Source organism: Mobula hypostoma, chromosome 16 (assembly GCF_963921235.1).
Source record: "Mobula hypostoma chromosome 16, sMobHyp1.1, whole genome shotgun sequence".
Classification (NCBI taxonomy): domain Eukaryota; kingdom Metazoa; phylum Chordata; class Chondrichthyes; order Myliobatiformes; family Myliobatidae; genus Mobula; species Mobula hypostoma.
The window spans coordinates 6,202,338-6,225,261 of NC_086112.1; the positions used below are offsets into that span (position 1 = coordinate 6,202,338).

At 41.8% G+C, this 22,924-nt stretch overlaps 1 protein-coding gene across 1 annotated transcript in view; it reads right to left on the reverse strand.

The window, feature by feature from the left end:
- adgrv1 (adhesion G protein-coupled receptor V1) overlaps positions 1-22,924 on the reverse strand; it is a 514,329-nt gene that overhangs the window by 331,334 nt on the left and 160,071 nt on the right. The window contains exons 34-38 of the mRNA XM_063069242.1: positions 17,592-17,722; positions 16,852-16,951; positions 14,399-14,578; positions 12,465-12,631; positions 899-992 (exon numbers count right to left, since the gene is read on the reverse strand). Coding sequence (XP_062925312.1) covers positions 899-992; positions 12,465-12,631; positions 14,399-14,578; positions 16,852-16,951; positions 17,592-17,722 — 672 coding nt within the window. The remainder of the gene's footprint in view (positions 1-898; positions 993-12,464; positions 12,632-14,398; positions 14,579-16,851; positions 16,952-17,591; positions 17,723-22,924) is intronic.

The following is a 22,924-nucleotide window of genomic DNA, read 5'->3' on the forward strand; positions in this document are numbered from 1 at the left end:
GGGTTAGATTGAACTTAGAGTCGGTTAAAAGGTCAGCAGAACATCGAAGGCCAAAGGGCCTGCATTGTTATATGTAATCTGTATGAACTATCAAAGCGTCAAAACTAAACTAACAGAAGAGGAGGCCTCGAGGCAAAGCGGGTTGATGGAATAAATTCCAGTTCTAAGATGAACAGGAGAAAGTAACATCAGGAACACAGCAGAAGAATGAGACAATGTTCAGAGTGGAATGCCAGGCTACTATAGAAGACCTCAGATGAAGTGAGCAAATAGATATACACTCAATGACAACTTTATTAGGTATACATGTACACCTGCTCGTTAATGCAAATATCTAATCAACCAATCATGTGACAGTAACTCAATACATAAAAGCATGCAGACATGGTCAAGAGGTTCACTTGTTGCTCAGAATGGAGAAGAAATGTGATCTAAGTGACTTTTACGATGCAATGATTGTTGGTGCCAGATGGGGTGGTTTAAGTATCTGATAAACTGCTGACCTCCTGGGATTTTCACACACAACAGTCTCTAGGGTTTATAGAGAATGGTCCAAAAAGCAAAAAAAAATTAGTGAGTGGCAATTCTGTCGGAGAAAATAGTTTGTTAATAAGAGAGGTCAAAGGGGAGTGACCAGATTGGTTCAAGCTGACAAGGCAATGACAGTAACTCAAATAACCATGTGCTTCAGCAGGAGTGTACAGATGAGCATCTCTGACATACAGCACATCAAACCTTGAAGTGGATAGGCTGCAGCAGCAGCAGACCACACCAGTTTCCATTCCTGTACCTAATAAAGTAGTCACTGAGTATATGTTAAAAATCCTAAAGAACCTAAGATTCAATACTACAATATTAAATAAAAAATAATGTAGGTATATAAACACAGAATACACACCCAATCGAGGGGGGAAAAGGCTTTGATCTGACCAGATGAGCTTCACGGATGTTAGATTCACAAGAAAGACCTCCTGCAATTCAGGAATATCATCCTGCAAAAATATACATTTCCTTACATCAAAAGCAATCTCACATCTTCTTCAAAGTCTGATGTTTTCCAAAGTAAATAGTATCTTGTGAATCACAGAACAGAACAAAAAAAATTTAGCAGCATCAACCATGTGATTTGATGATAACTGAGGAAATTATAGGTTTGTTAACTTGATTTAAAACGAGATGATGCAGAGAGAAATAATTAAAGAAACACGTCAATACAGGTGACTCCTGCTTTATGAAGGTTGGGCACCTGGAAAACAGTCTAGACCAACTTCTTAAGTAACACAAATCTACATCATCTACACGTACATCAAGAATCTTGAATTGCCTCTTAATATGCCATTTTAACTGCCCTAACAACTTGTGCAGATACTTTGAGGGATCAATAGACGTGGACCTCAGAATCCCTTTGTTCCTAAGGAAGACAGCATGGTATCATAGTGGTTAGCACAATGCTTTACAGTACCATCGACCCAGGTTCAATTCCCACCGCTGCCTGAACCTCAGCGACTTCTGGCTGGTGGCTTGATGCACTATCAATTACTCCAAAAGACTGGAAGTAGAGTAAATACTGAAAGGCTTTTATTAACAGTAAATGGACCAACGTCCATGCTGAGTATATGTCCTGGACTGAGGGAGGAGCAGTGGCACAATCGCCTTTATTCAGGGGTCTGTGGGAGGAGCCACAGGAGCAGTCAGCAGAGGGGCGCGTCCAGACAGGTAACCCAGTTACAACATATTTATATGGTTTACCACATGGCTAACAAAATAAAGAAAGCAACTAAATATTTTGTTAACCACACTTTTTCTGGCAAACAATCATCGCAAGTAATAACCTGTAACTTGCTTTTGGACTTGCAGGCAATTTGATGCGGCAAAACCAAGAAGAGGTGAGGTGGCAGGCCTGTCACCGAGAGAGTGGAAAAGCATGAAAGATCGGGTACAGGCTGAATCAAAGCCGTGGCATCCAGGCCCCAGATATGACTGAGCAGGATGCGCAGATGGAGAATCGAAACAGTGAAGTCCAGCGTATCCAAGCAGCAAAACCTGTTGTTCGGATGGAGATTTGAGCACCGGGCCAGATCGAAAAGGTCAGGAAGTCACAGCCCGAGGTGAGGTACGGTCCAATTCAGATCGCTGCTTGAAGCTGCTGAACCCGATGTTTGGATGGAAAGTTAAGCGCTGGGCCGAATTGAAAAGGTCAACGTATCGGGGCCCGAGGAGAGGTACAGGCCAATTAAAATCACATCCCCACGACGTTTACTCAGCTCTGCACTGAACTCCAGGACCCCCTTGCGGACTTCAGTTCAGAAACACCATTTGCTTTTGGTTATGGCTTGTATATTTTTTATCATTACACATTGGATGTTCGACAGTCTTTTTTTAAGGGTTATTTTATTCTTTTATTTTCTTATGGACATAATGTTCTTTTAATTCTCTGCACGTTGGGTGCTAGACAGTATTTTTTCATATATATGGTATTTTTGGGGTTTCTTTGTTTCCTGGCTTCCTGTCAGGAGACAAATCTCAAGGTTGTATAATGTACACATACGCGGATAGTAAATGTACTTTTGAATGTAAGAAATAGGATCAGGAGCAGGCCATCTGGCCTGTTGAGCCACGACTTTTTGAACTTTTGTCTGTAAGGAGTTTGTATGTTTTCCCCACATGGGTTTCCTCCGGGAGCTCCAGTTTCCTCCCACAGTCCAAAGACATACAGATCGGTAGGCTACTTGGTCATTGTAAACTATCCAATGATTAGGCTCGGGTTGCTGGGCAGCACGGCCCAAAGAGCCCACTCTGCACTGTAGCTCAACAAATAAATAAATACTACTACAAATCCTGCCACTTACTCTGTATAATGACCTTTAAATTCTTAATAACAACTAATGCAAAATTCAAAATAAATTTATTATCAAGTACGTATACATCACCATATACAACCCTGAAGTTCATTTTCTTGTGGACATTCACAGTAAATACAAGAAACACAAAAAAAAATCAGTGAAAGACGGCACCCAACAGGACGGACAAACAACCAATGTGCAAAAGACCACAGCGCAAATACAAAACGAATGAATGAATGAATAAATAAATAACCAACCAACAAATAACAAGAACATGATATGAAGAGTCCTTGAAAGCAGGTTCAACGTTGAACTGAGTGAAGTTTAGTGAAGTTGTCACCTCTGGTTCAGGAGCCTGATGGTTGAGGGGTAATAACTGTTCCTGAACTTGGTTGTGTTGGTCCTGAGGATCCTGTACCTCCTTCCTGATGGCAGCAGTGAGAAGAGAGTGTGGCCTGGATTGTGGAGGCTCTTGATGAAGAATGCTTCTCTCCACGCGCTCCATGTAAATGATGAGGAGGGCTTTACCCACGCCCATGATGGACTAAGATGTCAAAGACCAGGGCCAATTCACTAAGCACAGAGAAGCATGAATCCAGTGGAAAGAAGTACTTTGAAGACCTCCTCAACCATGACTCAATCCCCACTTGATTCCATCCCATTGCAACATACTCTGGATGGCATTCCTAACCATTCCTAACCGAAAAGATGTCAAAAATGCCTCAGGTTCCTAAACAATTAGGTGGTGTGTGGTCAAGCAACAAGTGATTGCTTCAGTCATTTGTGATCGCAAGACCCTGTTGGGCATTGTTAATGTAGAATACTGCGAGTTCAGTTCAATGGTTTATTGGCGGGACCGACAATGTGGGAGCTGCATGGCTTCAGTTGTAGTGCAGGCTAGATCTCGTGCCACGGTGTCACCTGTTGTCACTGCCAGGAGAGGTAACGCCGAAGGTGGTGTACATGGCATCCATACTAGTGTCAGTGCTGCCCTCCAGTGTTCACTCAGCAAGAAAAGCTGGATTGTGTTTGTCTGCAGTGGTCTTCTTCTTGCCAACAGCATCTACAACCTCAGGGTCTTGGGCTTTATTATACTTTCTGTGTTTGTTTTTGCATAACTATATGTTTCCCGCTATCTTATATGTGCTCTATGTGATTTGTGCTGTGTGTGTGACTGTTGGTACTGAGCTTCGTTCCTAGGCCTCGGAGAAACACTACTTCATCTGGCTGTGTTCATGGGTATTCGTGTGTGGTTGAATGACAATTAAACTTGAACTAGAACCTGAACTGCAAATGCAGCTATGAGTGTGTGAGACTATCAGTGGATATGACAATTTCACACCTACAGTATCAGATACAAAAAGTACTTATTCCATGCAAACCTATCAAGGGTTTTTCTTATGAAAAACGTTGCTGGATTTTGCAGATTCAATAAAACATTAGGATTCAAGGATGCATAACTAAGCAATGCATTGCCGGAAAGTCCAGTATTAGAAGGCACATCTTCCAGATATTCTCAGCAGCTGTATCACTGCCTGGAACGGCGACTCCAATGTACAGGAGTTGGGATGTGGACTCAGTCAGCTCCATCATGGACACAAATCTCCCCATCACTAGGGACATCTTCAAAAGGTGATGCCTCAAGTAAGTGGCATCCATCACTAAGGACCAGGGGAATAGCCCCTTCTCAATATCTGCTTCAGGGAGGAGGTATAGGAGACTGAAGATGTGGCCAGAAACGTCAACTGTTTATTCCTCTCCACGGATGCTGTCTGACCTACTGAGTTCTTCCAGCACTTTTGTGTATGTTGTTCAACCCTTAGGAACAACTTCTTCCCCTTTGCCATCAGATCCCTGAATGGCCCATGAAGCCATGAACATTACCTTCCTCTTTCCCTTTCACACATATATTAATTTATTTTAACACTTTTTTTTTACATATGTCTTACGCAGTACTGCTTCCACAAATCAATAAATTTCACTACACACCAATGATGATAAACCTGATTCTGATTGTAGCCTGCTAGAACTGGATTAATTCCTCTAGAACAGGGGTTCCCAACCTGGGGTACACAAGACTTCTCGGTTAATGGTAAGGGTCCACGGCATTAAAAAGGCTGGAAACCCCTGCTCGAGAAAGATCTCGAAATAAATCTAGTCTTCAAACATGGGTTCAGATTCTCTTATAGTTTGTTTAATCAACAACAGTATATTTTTGAAGTTATCTGTTTGAAAAGGGGCTTGGAAAATACTTCCCAGCATTTCTCACCGTATTTTCCTGAGATCTATTTTCTTTCTGTTTCATTTCAGAGGATGCAAATTCAGTGGGTGTAAATTGCATACTGAAAGTGTGATGGGATATAGACTTCCTGGACTGGGGGCCACTTTTGTGCCAAGCTCAGTTTTCTAAAAATCAGCCACTACCAGTTATAAAGATCAAACAGTTGCAAGTTAAGCTTCCAACTACATTCTTTAACTTGTGGCCATAACCAAAGCCAGACTTCAGTTCTTAAAATGCAAATTGTAAGCATTAACCAGTTGGAAGTTGAAAACACAGCTTTGCATACAAGCACTGTTTATAGCAGACTTGCTGTTCATAGTACTTGTCTTATTGCTGAAGAGGTGTAGTATAAGACAATGGGTTATTTAATTGGGCTTCTTTCAAAACTGTCAACTGTGGCTAAGTTGTTTAGTTCAATGAAGCTTGCGGACCAGATGGAGAGAATCACTTAGCACATAAATAATTGATCTATTGTTCAATTAGCCCCAAACAGGGTCACATGGAGCCATAGGAACAGGTGGTGGATGGTCGTATGAGCAGCTGGTGCACATCACAAGTCCTGGTTATACGACCACTGCTGCCAGGCAGACCATCTCTGAAGAGTATTGATAATGGCTGGGTTCAACCCTCTTATAAAGACACTGCCCAGAAGAAGGCAATGGCAAACCTACAGAAAAACTAGCCAAGAACAATCATGTAATAGAAAACCATCATAACACACAGCACATGATGATGATGATGATGATGTACTTAGAGCAGTTAGCTTCACCTTTGAATTGTAGGTCCCTGGAATCTGTGTCTCCAGGAAGCTTTTAGACCGATCGTGTTAAAAGGTATATGAAAGAATATCACGCAAACACGAGGAAATCTGCAGATGCTGGAATTTCAAGCAACACACATAAAAATTGCTGGTGAACGCAGCAAGCCAGGCAGTATCTATAGGAAGTGGTACAGTCGACGCTTCGGGCCAAAACCCTTCGTCAGGACTAACTGAAAGTAAGAGATTTGAAAGTGGGAGGGGGAGATCCGAAATGATAGGAGAAGACAGGAGGGGGAGGGATGAAGCTAAGAGCTGGACAGGTGATTGGCAAAAGGGATATGAGAGGATCATGGGACGGGAGGCCTAGGGAGAAAGGAAGGGGGAGGGGGAAAGCCCAGAGGATGGGCAAGGAGTATAGCGAGAGGGACAGAGGGAGAAAAAGAGAGAGAGAAAAAAATAATAATAATAAATAAATAACGGATGGGGTATGAAGGGGAGGTGGGGCATTATCCACGGCTCATTTTAATTCCACGTCCCATTCCCATTCGATATGTCTATCCACGGCCTCCTCTACTGTCAAGATGAAGTCACACTCAGGTTGGAGGAACAACACCTTATATTCCGTCTGGGTAGCCTCCAACCTAATGGCATGAACATTGACTTCTCTAACTTCCGTTATTGCCCCACCTCCCCCTCGTACCCCATCCGTTATTTATTTATTATTATTATTATATATTTTTTCTCTCTCTCTTTTTCTCCCTCTGTCCCTCTGACTATACTCCTTGCCCATCCTCTGGGTTTCCCCCCCCCGCCTCTTTCTATCTCCCTGGGCCTCCCGTCCCATGATCCTCTCATAACCTCTTTGCCAATCACCTGTCCAGCTCTTGGCTTCATCCCTTCCCCTCCTGGCTTCTCCTATCATTTTGGACCTCCCCCTCCCCCTGCCACTTTCAAATCTCTTACTAGCTCTTCCTTCAGTTAGTCCTGACGAAGTGTCTCGGCCCGAAACGTCGACTGTACCTCTTCCTAGAGATGCTGCCTGGCCTGCTGCGTTCACCAGCAACTTTTATGAAAGAATATCATATGTGTTTGAAGTCACACAAGGGGCAAAGGAACAGTATAAACATAGAGAGCAGTCCAGGCATTTTAGGAATGGTTAAAGAACATTAACAAGCATGAAAGAAACAGGGAAGTGAACGAGTCTTTGAAGATTGGGTAGTTACAGTATAATCTCCCTTTTCTGAGAGCTCTCGTGGCAATTTATATCCGATAGGGTTTAAGACCATCATTTGAGTTTAGTATTTCACGGGCAGCAATCGCAATACCATCACAAAAGAATCGGACAAGTGATTTTCTCCCCTCAGCCCCCATTTTATACACACATTCATTTACATTGAGAATCTAACCACAAGAGCAAAAGGAAATACTAACGTCTGAAAAGACACAGTGAATGGCATTCCACATCAATATTTAGCACGTTTTCATATTAAAACCCGGGGAATAAATGGTTATAAGGGATACTATTGACACTGGAGAGGGTTCAGTGCAGATTTGGGTATGAGAATAGGTTGCTTAAATCTAGCTTTGTTTCTGAGATGACTCATTGATGTGTTTAAAATAATAACTGATTCGAAATCCTCATCCCCATTTTCTTGTCCCATTATGGCCTTAGGTTCCTTAAGGTTGTCAGAGCCAGGGGAGGTAGTAGGGATAAGCTCCCACTATCTATTAAATCCTCCCAATGGTGTGCATCTCAAACAGCCTCTGACAACCAAGTCCAGTTCCAGGCCTTCATGTGTGGCTTAGCTACTAAGCCCAGTGGAACTATTTCTACTGACAGGACAAGAGACAAAGACAGGTAACTGGTGCCTGAAAACCAGTTGCATTGGACAAACAGGGCTCATCTTGGAGAAGGAAAACTCTGATCTCAAACCTTCACTGCCTTGCAGCAATACTCACTCACAGGGAAGGTTTTGGGAGTAAACCCCGAGGGAAATATCCAGAGCAGAACTGGACTCCCTAAGGCAGTCCTACGTTAAGTTCAACACTGACTGGCAACTCCCAACATGCTGCTGGTGCCAAACTGTACTGGAATCTTTGGATTCATCAGCTGTGTGCAGAGGGGAAGCCTCCTGCATGGGCAATGCCCTGCTCTCCATATCATACCACCCTGGCTGGCATATCACGTAGACAGCTGGGACACAACATCCATGGTCGACCCCAACCAATAGAGCATCTTTAGGCATGGTCTCATCTCTCCCTATCACAGCGGTGCAACCCTCCAACCTAACTGTGTTCACCAAATTTTTATCAGCCCTTCTTGCCAGGTCTGATACTTATATGATAGCAGACCCATTATTACGGCATATTGATGATAGAAAGATCACCTCATCACTGAACTCATTACACCATTTATGGGCTAAATGTCAACTCAGGTTGTCAGTATTATTTATCTGCTCATTTATTATTTTTGTTACTATTATTATTGTATTTGCAGTTTGTCTCCTTTTGCACGTAGTTTGCTTGTCAATCTTTGTGTGTACTTTTTCATTAATTCTATTGCATTTCTTTATTCTACTCTGAATGCCTTCAAGAAAGCAAATTTCAGTGTTGTAAATGGTGACATATACGTACATTGATAACAAATTACTTTGAATTATGAAAAATAGAGGGCTATGAGGGAGGGAAGTGTTGGATTATTCTTAGAGTAGGTTAAAAGGTCAGCACAACATTGCGGGTCGAAAGGCCTGTACTGTGCTGTATTGTTCTACGTTCTGCGTTCTACACTTCACTGCCTTCTTTAATTCAGGCACAATTATGGCAAACAAGCAATGCTGCCTTTGCTAATAAAATCCATTTCCCACTAGTGAAAAATTAAAAGTAACAAGCATACAGATACTGCAGAAGACCAGAAGATCATAAGATATAGGAGCAGACTCGGCGCAATTAAACTGGGGACATTGTCAACTATTACCAATATTTATCAATGCACGATAGAAAGCATCCTACCTAGATCGATACTGCTTCACACATGACTGCCTGCAGAGAGTTGTGAGCACAGCTCAGCACATCACAGTTAAAGAATCAAAAGATCCAGCACAGTGCAACTAGTGTCCTGAGCTGCCTATATTTCAATGCAAGAGGTATCGTAGGAAAGGCAGATAATAATGCTGAAGATGAGGTAGCTGGTTTGCAAACAGAGGCAATGAGTAGTGAGGAGAGGCTGTTGATAGGGCAAAATTGCAGTTTACAGGATGAGTTGCAATATAAAATTCAGACAAAATCGAAGGGGTGAATACAGGACTGACAGAGTTAAATTTGAATGCACACAGTACATGAAATAAGGTAGATGAACTTGTAGCACAGTTGCAGGTTGGCAGGTATGATGTCGTATACATCGCTAAATCATGGCTGGAAGAGGATTATAGCAGGGAGCTTAATGTCCAAGGATACACATTGTATCAAAAGCACAGGTAGGCAGGCAGAGGAGGCGGCGTTGCTCTGATGGTAAAAAATGAAATCAAATCATGAGAAAGAGGAGACATAGCATCAGAAGATGTTGAATCATTGTGGATAGAGCTAAGGAACTGCAAGTGTAAAAATACCCTGATGGGAGTTGTATACAGACCCCCAAACAGTAGTAAGGATGTGGCCTACAAATTACAACAGGTGGTAGAAAATCCATGCCAAAAGGGCAATATTACAATAGTCAAGGGAGACTTCAGTAGCAGGTAGATTAGGAAAATCAGGTTGGTTCTGGATTCCTGGAGGGGGAATTTCTGGAGATCCCAATGAGATGGCTTTTTCAAGCAGCTCGTGGTTGAGCTCAACAGGGAATCAGCTATTCTGAATTGGGTTATGCAATGAACCAGAATCAATTAGAGAGCCTAAGGTGAAAGAACCCCGAGGGGAAAGTGATCATAATGTGATCGAATTCACCCTGAAATGTGAGAAGGAGAAGCTAAAGTCAGGTGTATCAATATTACAGTGGAGTAAAGGAAACTACAGGGGCATGGGAGAGGAGTTGGCCAGAATTGATTGGAAAAGAACACTGGCAGGGATGACAGCAGAGCAACAATGGCTAGAATTTCTGGAAGCAGTTCAGAAGGCACAGGATATATACATCCTAAAGGAAAGATGACACAATCATGGCTAACAAGTCAAAGCCAAAGAGAGAGCACACAATAGAGCAAAAATTTGTGTGAAGTTAGAGGATTGGGAAGCTTTTAAAAACCAGCAGAAGGCAACTAAAAAGTCTTTAAGTAAAGATGTAATAAGAAAGTAAGCTACTCAATAATATTAAAGAGGATACCATAAATTTCTTCAGATACATAAAGTGAAAAGGAGAGGTGAGTGTGGATATCAGAAGGCTGGAAAATGATGCTGCAGGTAGTAATAAAGAACAACGAAATGTGGACAAACTGAGTAAGTATTTTGCATCAGCCTTCACTGTGAAAGATATTAACAGTATGCTGGAAGTTCCAGGTGTCAGGAGTCATGAAGTATGTGAAGTTACCATAACTGTCGAAAAGGTTCTTGGGAAACTGGAAGGTCTGAAGGCACATAAATCATCTGGGCCAGGTCGTCTACAACACAGGGTTCCGAATGAGGTGGTTGAAGAGATTGTGGAGGCATTAGTAATGATCTTTCAAGAATCACTACATTCTGAAATGGTTCTGAAAACTGCAAAATTGTAAATTCACTCCACTCTTCAAGAAAGGGAGGGAGGCAGAAGAAAGGAAACTATAGGCCAGTTAGTCTGACCTCAGTGGTTGGGAAGATGTTGGAGTTGATTATTAAGGATGAGGTCTTAGGGTAATTGGAGGCACATGATAATATAGGCAGTAGTCACCATAGTTTCCTCAAGGGAAAATCTTGCTGGACAAATCTGTTGGAATTCTTTGAAGAAATAACAAGCAGGATAGACAACGAAAAATTGGTTGATGTTGTGTGCTTGGATTTTTCAAAAGGCCACATATGAAGCTGCTTAACAAGTTATGAGCCCATGGCATTACAGGAAAGATACTAGCGTAGATATAGCAGTGGCTGACTGACAGAAGGCAAAGAATGGGAATAAAGGGAGCCTTTTCTTGCTGGCTGCTGGTGACTAGTGGTATTCCACAGGGTCTGTGTTGGGACCGATTCTTTTTACATTATATGTCAATGATTTGGATTATGGAATTGATGACTTTGTTGCAAAGCTTGCAGACAATATGAAGATAGGTGGAGGGGCAGGTAGTTTTGAAAAAGTAGATACTTAAGCAGATTAGGAAAATGGGCAAAAAATGACGATGGAATACAGTGTCAGGAAATATATGGTCATGCACTTTGGTAGAAAAAAATGAAAGGGTTGACTATTTTCTAAATGGAGAGAAAACAGAAAAAGCTGAGGTGCAAAGGGAGTTCTTGTGCAGGATTCCCTAAAGGTTAATTTGCAGGTTGATTCGGTGGTGAGGAAGGCAAATTCAACGTTAGCATTCATTTCAAGAGGACTCAAATATAAAAGCAAGGATGTAATGTTGAGACATTATAAAGCACTGATGAGGCCTCACCTAGAGTATTGTGAGCAGATTTGGGCCCCTTACCTCAGAAAGGATGTGCTAAAACTGGGCAGGGTTCTAAAGAGGTTCTCAAAAATGAAAATGATTCCAGGATTGATTGGCTTGTCAAATGAAGAGCATTTGATGGCTCTGGGCCTGTATTCACTGGAATTCAGAAGGATGAGGAGTGACCTCACTGAAACTTATCAAATGGTGAAAGGCCTCGATAGAGTGGATGTGGAGAGGATGTTTCCCATGGTGGAAAAGTCTAAGACCAGAGGCCTCAGAATAGAGGGATGTCTTTTAGAATAGGGATGAGGAGGAATTTCTTTAGCCAGAGAGAGGTGAATCTGTGGAATTCTTTGCCACAGGCTGCTGTGGCGGCCAAGTCTTTATGTATATTTAATGCCGACGCTGATAGATTCATGATTGGTCAGAGCATGAAGGGATACCGGAGAAGGCAGGAGATTGGGGCTGGGAGAAGAGTTGGATCAGTCATGATGAAATGGCAGAGCAGGCACAATGAGTCTGCTCCCATAGCTGATGGTCTTATCACAGAAACCAGTCACCCCTCCATGGAATCTGTCAACACTTCTCACTGCCTTAGTAAAGCAGCAACACAAGGAAAGATCCCACCCAGCCCAGACATTCTCTATTCTCCTCTATCCTATTGGGTAGAAGATACAAAAGCCTAAAAGCACGTACCACCGGGCTCAAGGACTGCTTCCATCCTGTTGTTATCAGACATTTGATCAGGCCACTTGTACAATAAAATGGACTCTTGGACTCACAATCTACTTGGTTATAGTCTTCCACTTTATCATTTACCTTTATCGTTTTTCAGTAGCTTTACACTTTAATCCACATCATTAATGTGTTACCTTATTCTACCTCAATGCCCTGTTTTGAACTGTATGAGCAGTATGAGGGACAAACTGCGGTATGTTAGACAAAGATCAACTGAAGTTTATTTTGGTACATGTAACAACAATAAACCAATACTGAATTACAGAAGTTCTCTGGAAAGAGGTTAAATTTACCTCTAAAATTGTGACATTTATAGCTGCAGTGGATTCTCCTTGCTCCATAGTAACAAAACCAGATGTGAGCAGAAAGTCAAGACCAGGCTCAGCCAGAGATCCATCATCAGTTTGGTTCAGACGGAGCAAAGATCCTTCGACAGTCTCAAATGTGATGTTAATTGCTCCTGAAGAAGAAAGGAAAACTTCCATAAAGGAGAGACAACAGAAATGGACTCCAGCAGAAAATCACTGTGGGAGCCTATGATTTGCAGCTTGGGTGCTTCAGCACTTGGCTTTCTTCGAGCAGATTTGTGGAGGCAATCGGCCTCATGGCGAGGAGACATTTGACTCCATTTCACTGATTAAAGCAATGGAAGAGACTGAAACATCGCGGCTAATGCGGAGGGTGAGCGCCAGCTGCCTGCGTTTCGATCACTGGTGGGATCGCTCTTCTGCCGGAGAGGGGAGCCTGTGTGGCCTTGGGCCAGAGAATGTTACTGAGGTTTTTCTGTGTTTTGGGGCATGGATATGGACTACGGACTTTACCAGTCTTATAGCTTTTTATATTACGCTTTCCGCTTGATCTTTGTCGTTTTTTTATGTGCAGGGGAGGGGGATTTGAGGGTCAATGTTTCTGTCCTAATTTTGTTCTTTTTTTGTGCAGAGGGGGATCTGGGGGTTGATGATCATGTTGCTGTTCTATTTTTTCTTGGTTTTGTGGCTATCTGGAGAAGAAGGATTTCAGAGCTGTATACTTTGATAATAAACGAACCTTTGAACTATTGAAATGGAATTTCAAGCTCAGTCTTTAAGTAACATCCCACCATAACTATGCAAATCAACATTGATGAAATAGATGAAAGCTTGTGGGATGTCAGAGAGGAATTATTTCAGAGCCACAGAAGTGCAGTTAGCACGACACTACTATACTTCAGGCTGGTCCAGAGTTCTGAGTTCAATTCTGAAGTCTCAGTACATCCTCCCTGTGAAATTCATGGGTTTTCTCTGGGTGCTCTGCTCTCTGCCATGGTCCAAAGATGTACTGCTGAGTAGATTAATTGGTCATTGTAAATTGTCCCATGATTGGGTTAGGGTTAAATGGGTTGGTCAGGGGTGCTGGAGTGGCGTGGCTCAGATTGCTGGAAAGCCTTACTCAGCACTGTATCACTTAATAAATTTGTTTCTTTTTAAATCAGCACAAGACTTTAAGAATTCATGTCCTACAAATTCCCTCTGTTCATCTAGATCGTAGACCATAAGGCATATGAACAGTACTAGGCCATTCAGCCCATCAAATCTGCTCTGCTATTCAATCATGGCTGATTTATTATCCCTCTCAACACCATTCTCCTGCCTTGTTCCAGTAACCTTTGACACCCTTAGTAATCAAGATCCTATCAACCTCCACTTTAAATTTACTCAACGACTTGGCCTTCATAGTCGTCTGTGGTAAAGAATTGCACAGATTCACCACCCTCTGGCTAAAGAAATTCCTCCTCATCTGTGTTCTAAATGGACATCCCTCTATCCCTAGACTCACCTACTATAAGAAACATTCTCTCTACATCCACTATATCTAGGCCTTTCAATATTCGATAGGATTCAATGAGATCCCCCCTCTTTCTTCTAAGCTCCAGCGAGTACAGGACGAGAGCCATCAAACACTCAATACACTCGAAGGCCTTGCCGTTCATGACACTTGGCACTCATACAATAGATGTAACCAAAATGAATGAATGTCACAGCACTTCTGTCACCCCTTTGGTACCCAGACCAGCAATGAATTTCTATGTAATGACCTTCTTGCCTTTGCTGGGAGCCCCTGCATAGATGCTGCCTGACCACTTTAGCTCCAGTATTGTCTGTCTGTGGCTCTGGATTTCCAGCATCCACAGAATCTCTTGTGTTTATCACTTGATATATTTAATTTATTACGAACAATAGTACATTACCAAGGGTTCCAAAATCCCTCCTGATAAAGAGATGAATGATGCTGTTGCCTTCCTTAACAGAAACGGAGCGAGATGATTCAGAAAATGTCACTATTCCATATGGGTCATCACTGGCTTCCACTGTAAGAATGGCTTTGTATCCCAGACTGTCAAGAACAGCAGCACCCATTGTGGGAATGCCTGTCAAAGAAGAGAGAAAGAAAATCTTTTGCTTTTCTTTAACACACAGATTAATTATCAGTGCAACCATTATATTTCAAATCATTACTGGGGTCAACCCCCAGCGGTCAGTGAAGGTCAGAGGGCAGAGTCAAAGGTCAAGGTCCGGAGTTTGGTAAATCTGGAGGTTGAAAGCCCAAAGGCTGAAGAAAGAAATTGGCATGTCCGGATGTAGAGGCCCAAAGGTCAACCTTGTGAGTCCAGGCCAGGGACTGGAGATGAGAGGCTCGGTGTCTGCAAGTCTGACTCCGGGGCCTAGGACACGAGGCCCAAAGGTGGCCTGCCCTGGGACTAGAAGCCTGACTGTGTCTATGAGTGGTTGGGTGGGATGCGGCGGGAAGGGGCTTGTTTTGCTGTTGTCTTGTTTTGTTCTGTTGTTGTTGCTGCTGCTTTTGACATTCTGCTGAACACTATGCAATGCTATGTTGGTACCGAAATGTGCAGCCACACTTGTAGGCCGTACCCAGCACAGCCTTGGGTGTCTTGGTTGTTAACCCAAACGGCACACTTCACTATTCATGTTGTTGCTGCTTGTGCTGTTAGTACAGATAGAGATTGCCATTCAAATTTGTCGACAGTAAGCCATCCTAATTCAGACACAAATCACTCTTCATAAAAATCCACATCATTATTGGGTCAAATTGAGGGGAAAATTCCTCCTTTCTTGTTTATTTTCCCGTAGCTCTCTTAAGACTCAGAATCGGGTTTATTATCACTGACATATATTGTGAAATTTTTTTTGGTGGCAGCAGTGCAATGCAAAACATACAAAAATTACTATACATTTCAATGAGATTATATTAAAAATAAAGGGAGCAAAATAACGCAGTAGTGTTCACAGACCCTTGAAAACCGATTGTGGAGAGGAAGAACCTGTTCCTGAAACTTTGAGCGCATATCTTTAGGCGGAGGAGGAGGAGAAGATGGCGGCACGACGCAGCGCGCGCGGCCTCTCCGGTGAATGGTATCTGTAATCTGTCAAGTAGGGGACCGTGCACAATTTTGATTTGATGGAGACAGACGTGAGAGTACGGAGGAACATCTGGAAAAACTTCTGAAATGTCTGTTTCGTTGCCACTGTTACTGTGTGGTAACCGGAATCTCCGGAGCAGAAGGCCCCGAAATCCTCGGCTTTGCTTGTTTCGGCGGCCGGGGCGAGGTCGAACGCGCTCGGCAGAGGATGGCGCTCGGGAGGCTGTATTAGAGGGGCTGGTCGAAGGCTTTAAGTTTTCGGACGGACGGACTCAGTGTCAGCTGCAGTCGGGTGCTTCCAATGCATCGGCAGTTGTCGGTGCCTGGAGGTTTATGGCAGGGAGCTCCTCCCTTTTGCCACCTGCTATCGGGGACTCGGGAGTCGATCAGGACTTGAGACTTTTTTTTACCGTGCCCATGGTCTGTTCTTTATCAAATTATGGTATTACTTTGCACTGCTGTAACTATATGTTATAATTATGTGGTTCTGTCAGTGTTAGTCTTTGGTTTGTCCTGTTTTTCTGTGATATCACTCTGGAGGAACATTGTATCATTTCTTATGCATGTATGCATTTCTAAATGACAATAAAAGAGGACTGAGTGTTCTCATAATCTAAAAAGGCTCCTGTATCTCCTCCCTGATGTCAGTAATGAGAAGAGGCCATGTCCTGGGTGGTGTGGCATCTTCAGGCATCGTTTTTGGAAGGTGCCTTCATTAGATTCTCACCCAACCTCACTGAGGGAGGCATTTAGAATGATTCATAAAATGAAAGAAACACTCAGCAGACCAGGGAACTTCAGGTTTTCCTCTAAATCTTCCATAACCTTGAACGTAAACTTCATTTCTCATACTGTGGATGCTGTCTGACCCAGTGAGCGGTTACTGCATTTGCCAATGTTATTATAGTTCCACCAAATGTATTTTCCTCCTTCCCTTTCTCCCATGGTCCAGCCTCCTCTCCTTTCAGATTTCTTCCTCTCCAGCCCTTTACCTTTGCCACCTATCACCTCCCAGCTTCTTACTTCATCCTCCTTCCCCACCACCTGGCCCCATTTATCACCTTCCAGCTGGCCCTCCTTCCCTTCCCCACCACCACTTTATTCTGGCACCTTTCCCCTTCCTTTCCAGTCCTGATGAAGGGTCTTCGTCTGAAATGTCGGCTATTTATTCATTTGCATAGTGGCTGCCTGACCTGCTGAGTTCCTCCTGCATTTTGTGTGTGTTAACCTGTATCTCACAAACATAATCTATGACTCGTTACCTTGAGTTCTGACATTTGACAAAATAATTCCGTATTCCTCCTTTTCTTCAGGGATATCATCCTCGAGTATGTGGACCAGAAGGGATGCATTTAGAATGCCCTGCAGGGGTACGTGGATCAGAGACATAATTAGAATGACAGAAAACAAAGAGAAAATCACGGGTCCAAATGTAGACTAACATCAAAACTTAAGGTCAATAAGAAAAAACTTGCAATACAACCTTGAAAGCGGAATTTCTGTTCTCAGCCCTCCCCCCGCCCCCCAGGCAGCTTAAAACATGCTTGCCTTCTCACTTCTCCCAATCCAATGAAGCATCCTTGACCTGTAAAAGCTTCTCTCCCCACTGGTGCTGCCTGATCTGATCTGCTGGTTGCTTCCTGAATTTTCTCTTTTGATTTGGATTTTCAGTATCTACAGTTTTTATTTTAATTAAAGATACAGCACGGTAAAAGGCCCTTCTGGCCCGAGACTGTACTGCCCAATTACACCTACGAGACCAATTAAGCCTTGCACCTTTGGGCTGTGGGAGGAAATCAGAGCACCCGGAGGAAACCCACACGGACACGGGGAGAACGTACAAACTCCTTACAGACAGCAGTAGGAATTGAACCTTGGCTTCGAAACAGTGTTACACCAACCGCTCTGTTAACATGTCACTGCAACTAACAGGAGTGCACATTAAATGAAGGAAGTAACTAATTATGTTCTGTAAATTTCACAAAGCATGTTTATCATTTACCTCAGAGAGAAAAAGGGTCCCCCTAAAATCCACAAAGTTCTCTTGGACATATCGCCCATTAATCTGCCAGTCAACAGTAATGTTTCCTCTTCCTGGGGAATTCCTTTCAATCCAGAGTAGCAAAGTTTCTCCTACAAATGAGGAATAAGAGCGACATTGAACATACATCCCATTTCCCACCAGCCAGAAGCTGTAACTTTATCAGACATGCATCGTTCATTCTTCTAATTAATCAAACACATCATGCACAAAGGAAGTATTGAGTGAAAGTGAAACTCCATAAACAAGTATTTACCTTGCAGACCTTAAATGTTCAGCCTACAATTACCAAACGTACCAATACAGAGTACTTAAGATTAAATTAAGTAAGTAAAGAACTTCTTTCCAAAGACGGCAAGGGAACTGAAGTAACAATTATTTCATTCTCCTTTAAACTTGAGTACAGGAAATGACTTTAAACAATCTTGAATCCTGAAATTATGGACTGAAGTGTTTTCGTGGAGAAGAAAGGAGGCCAGTGAATTTTGGAGAAGGACAGGAAAATCATAAATATCACTATCACTGCAAATGAGAACATCTGCTGATTAGGAAAGGAGTAGAACATTCATCTCCTCCAGCCTACTCTGGCATCATTAGATCATGGCTGATGTTCAGCTTCACCATCATCTGGCCAAATCTTCAATGAGAATTCAGTCTGTCAGGAAGTGGAAGGCTAGCAGCAGGCCAGGCTGTCATGAATATACACTCAGAGGTCACTTCATTAGATACGTCTATACACCAGCTCATTAATACAATATCTAATCAGCCAATCGCGTGGCAGCAATTCAATGCATTAAAGCATGCAGACATGGTCAAGAGGTTCGGTTGGTGTTCAGACCAAACATTAGACTGGGGGAGAAATGTGATTTGACTGACTTTTACTGTGGCATGATTGTTTTTCTGGGGCTGTTTGAGTATCTCAGAAATTCCTGATCTGCTGGAATTCTCACGTACAACACTCTCGAGAGTTTACAGAGAATGTTGCGACAAACAAAAAAAAAAGTGAGTGGCGGTTCTCTGGGCAAAAGTGTCTTGTTAATGAGCGAGTTCAGAGGAGAATGGCCAGTCTGGCTCAACGTGACAGTAACTCAAATAACCACATGTCACAAAAGTGGTATGCAGAAGACATCTCTGAACACACATGTTGAACCTTCAAGTGGGTGGGCTACAGCAGCAGAAAATTACAAACAGACACAGGGCATACAGGACCACGAACAGACACAGGGCATACAGGACCACGAACAGACACAGGATGTACAAGACCACGAACAGACAGAGGGCATACAGGACCACGAACAGACAGAGGGCATACAGGACCACGAACAGACAGAGGGCATACAGGACCACAAACAGACACAGGGCATACAGGACCACAAACAGACACAGGGCATACAGGACCTCGAACAAACACAGGATATACAGGACCATGAATATACACAAGATATACAGCATCACGAACATACACAGGAGGTACAGGACCACAAACATACACAGGACATACAGGACCACGACCACGACATACACAGGACATACAGGACCACGACCACGACATACACAGGACATACAGGAAGTGTTTTAAAAAAGTGGCCACTGAGAGCATTTGTAGCATTCAAGAAGGATTTTAGAGAATTGATGAGGAAGACTAAAGAAGAAGTGAAAGGAGTATAGAACAAGAAGATGAGACTGAAGCAAAATTAGCAAAAAGGAACATCTCACCCTTACTGAAAACTAGATTTAGTAATTCATGCCCAATGGTTCATTTTGTATTTACCTATGTTTAATTATTGCTAGAATTCACTCATATGCCAGATAATTCTCTTGTGATTTTTGTATTTCCTTCAAGAATGCCCACAAGAAAATTAATCTCTGGGTAAGATATGGTGACTTATATGTACTTCGATAATAAATTTAGTTTAAAGTTTGAAGCATGCAGAATAGAAAGTGATCCAAACTCTTCCAAATAAACTTGAACTTAATGTGCTACTTACTGCAAACACAATTCAACAAACCTACTGTGTAAAACGTGCACAAAAGAGAAAAAAAACAAGGAAAAACAAGCAATGATGACTCATGGATTGTTGTTGAACTCCAATCACTAAATATTATACCTTGCCGTGAACATTGCAGCTTTATATTGTGAAATGCTTTTGCTCAATACAGTTCCTCTCAAAGAATGAATTGCAAATGCACAACAGAACATGCAACGATACATGCAATTAACTTCACTGCAGTTTAATTTGCAGTAAAGTTAAACAATAAGACAACACAAATGTAGTTTGAATTACTCTTCCCAGTCTTCATGAGCTAAAGTATTTTTGCTGAGTTCTACAATAGCATATTGGCACGCTGTATGTACCAGCCACATTAGTGTTACAACATTGCATGCTAAAACTATGGACAATGCATAACTATATGAAAAGCATGCAAAAAAATTTTATATCGTTTCATCTACCTGAAAAGTCAAAAGTTATGTAAATATTAAACATTGATTTTATGCAAAAAAATAAGAAAGGGTTTGAACAATCATAAAATTGGATGACAAATTGGCTTCAATAGCAAATAACGTTCCTTAAAAATAAGTTTGGATAAAACCATAAGACAAAAGAGGAATCAGTTATTACTAGTGAAAAAACACACTGAATGTTGCAGCTGAAAATCATTTTAGTGAAAAATCTATAAAAATTGCTTTACAATTTAACAGAAAAACCAATCTAATATAGCTGATCAAAACATAAGAACTGACATTAAAATTAAGTTAACAGAATGAGAAAATATATCTGAAATATTAAAAAGTTTTGAAAAAAGCTGAACATCATTTCTGTTAAAAATAAAAAAATCTCTTGATGTTTACATTTACAAAGCAAACATTGCAATAATAAATATAAAGTTTATAAATTTCCCAAAGTATTGCAATCACATTATCATGATTTTTCATTGGTAAAAATTGGGATTATAAAATGCTACAAACAGCATTGCATTGTGGGTACACACAGTACTGCATTGGCTTTTAAATATAACAAAACAAATTACAGGAAATATTCCACACATTTCAAGTGTGGATATTGGAATATAACACTGAATGTTACAAGTCACGTAGAAAAATTCCAACTTTGTGCAAATTCTGACCCTGACCTCCAAGCAGCTAGTTTCTTCCTCAAAGATCACAACCTCTAATTATACACATAGTTATTTTATAACTATTTATTTGATAAAGATATGCAAAATTCTGAGGTGTGGAGGTAGGGTAAATGCAAGCGGGTTTTTCCACTGAAGTTGGTTGGGACTACAACTTGACTTCATGGGTTAAGGTTGAAAGGAGGGGAACTTCAGTTAGTCCTGACGAAGGGTCTCAGCCTGAAACGTCGACTGTACCTCTTCCTAGAGATGCTGCCTGGCCTGTTGCGTTCACCATCAACTTTGATGAGTGTTGCATGGAGAACATTCTAATCAGTTGCATCACCGTCTGGTATGGCGGGGCCACGGTACAGGATCAGAAAAAGCTGCAGGAAGTTGTAAACTCAGCCAGCTCCATAAAGCTCCAAAGACCTCATCCCTGGGAGAGGAAGGATTTTCAAAGAAGGGGACAACTTAAAAGAATGCCCAGGACAAAGGAGTCTAGCGAGCTGCTGTCAGCAGCCAATGCCTCGGTAGGGAAGATGGGCTTAAGAAGAAGACAACATCATGGGCTGAAGAGCCTGCAATGTCCTGCTTTTCGTGTTCTATGTTCGAACTGGGAGGTAATTATAATCAAGTTCGAAAATAAACCCAGATTTGCTTCATGATTCTTATACTTGGGTTAACAAGCCACACCAAGCTGTGTCAGTTCTAATGACTTTAAAATTAGAAGAACATCAGTACTTAAATTTGTCATTGTTGTTCCCGTTTTGTTTGGGGTCCTAATCACGGCGTCTCTCCTACCCCACTATTGCCATCCTATAATAATCTGTGGGTCTAACTATGCAAAATCATTACATATGTAGATTTCTTTTGAATTCCACTTAAACCTGTAGTAATTAATATTTCTTCATCAACTATTTAAAAGCCAATACACCATGGGATTTAACCAACATTGATGGTTCTTTTTGACTATCAGAGTTGTGCTTTCGTGTCGTCTCTGACAGGCAAATCAGAAGCATTAATGCAGACACACCGAGAAAAATATCAGCACATCACTAAAGGCTTTAAAAAGATGCCATCTGTAATAATTCCATCATTTTTACATAAGTATTCCTTGTAGTTTGAGAAGACAGTGGGAGAGTTTGTGGAAGGCAATGCTCCCATTCATTTACACACCGAAAATACATTCATTAAATTTTTATTCATTCTTTAAAGATAGCAGGATGAATTATAAATAAGCTTCTGGAAAAATGACAATTATAGATGGCTCCCTCAACATTCTTAAATATTATAAATCATGTTTAAGTACAATAATAATCACCCCCATTATATTCTTAAGAAATCTTGAACGACTACAAACATATACATATTTAAAGCAACAAAACTCAAGGATGTCATTTATGAACTCAAAATATGTTTGGCAAACATGATTTATAATAATATCTTGACAGAAGAATGTATAACCATTTGGACAAGAATCAAAAAAGAAGCAGAACATGGATTGTTTCTTCCACCCTGTCAAAAAGAGCCAGTACCATCATGAGGATCCTACCCACTCTACTCATGGACTGCTTGTCCCACTCCCATCAGGGTGAAGGCTACAGAGCTACCATGCCAGGACCACCAGACTCAAAAACAGCTACTTTCCCCAAGCAGTGAGGCTGATCAACACCTCCACCCACCAACCCCCTCCCCCACCACTACTTTATGATTTTGCGTCAGAGTTGTCTTCTGCATAAACACTCTTGTGCCTAGTGTCACTTTATGGACATACAATCAATCTATCGTATAGATATTTATATTTATTGTTTTTTAATCATTGTGTTCCTTATATTATTGTGTGTTTTTGGGCTGCATCAAATCCAGAGTAACACCAACTGGTATGGAGGGACCACTGTACAGGATCGAAAAAAGCTGCAGAAAGTTGTAAACTCAGCCAGCTCCATCATGGGCACGAGCCTCCCCAGCATCGACGACACTTTCAAAAGGCGATGCCTCAGAAAGATGGCATCCATCATTAAGGATCCCCGTCACCCAGAATGTGCTCTCTTCTCATTGCTCCCATCAAGGAGGAGGTACAGGAACCTGAAGACACACACTCAATGTTTCAGGACCAGCTACTTCCCCTCCATTATCAGATTTCAGAATGGACATTGAACCCATGTACACTGCAACAA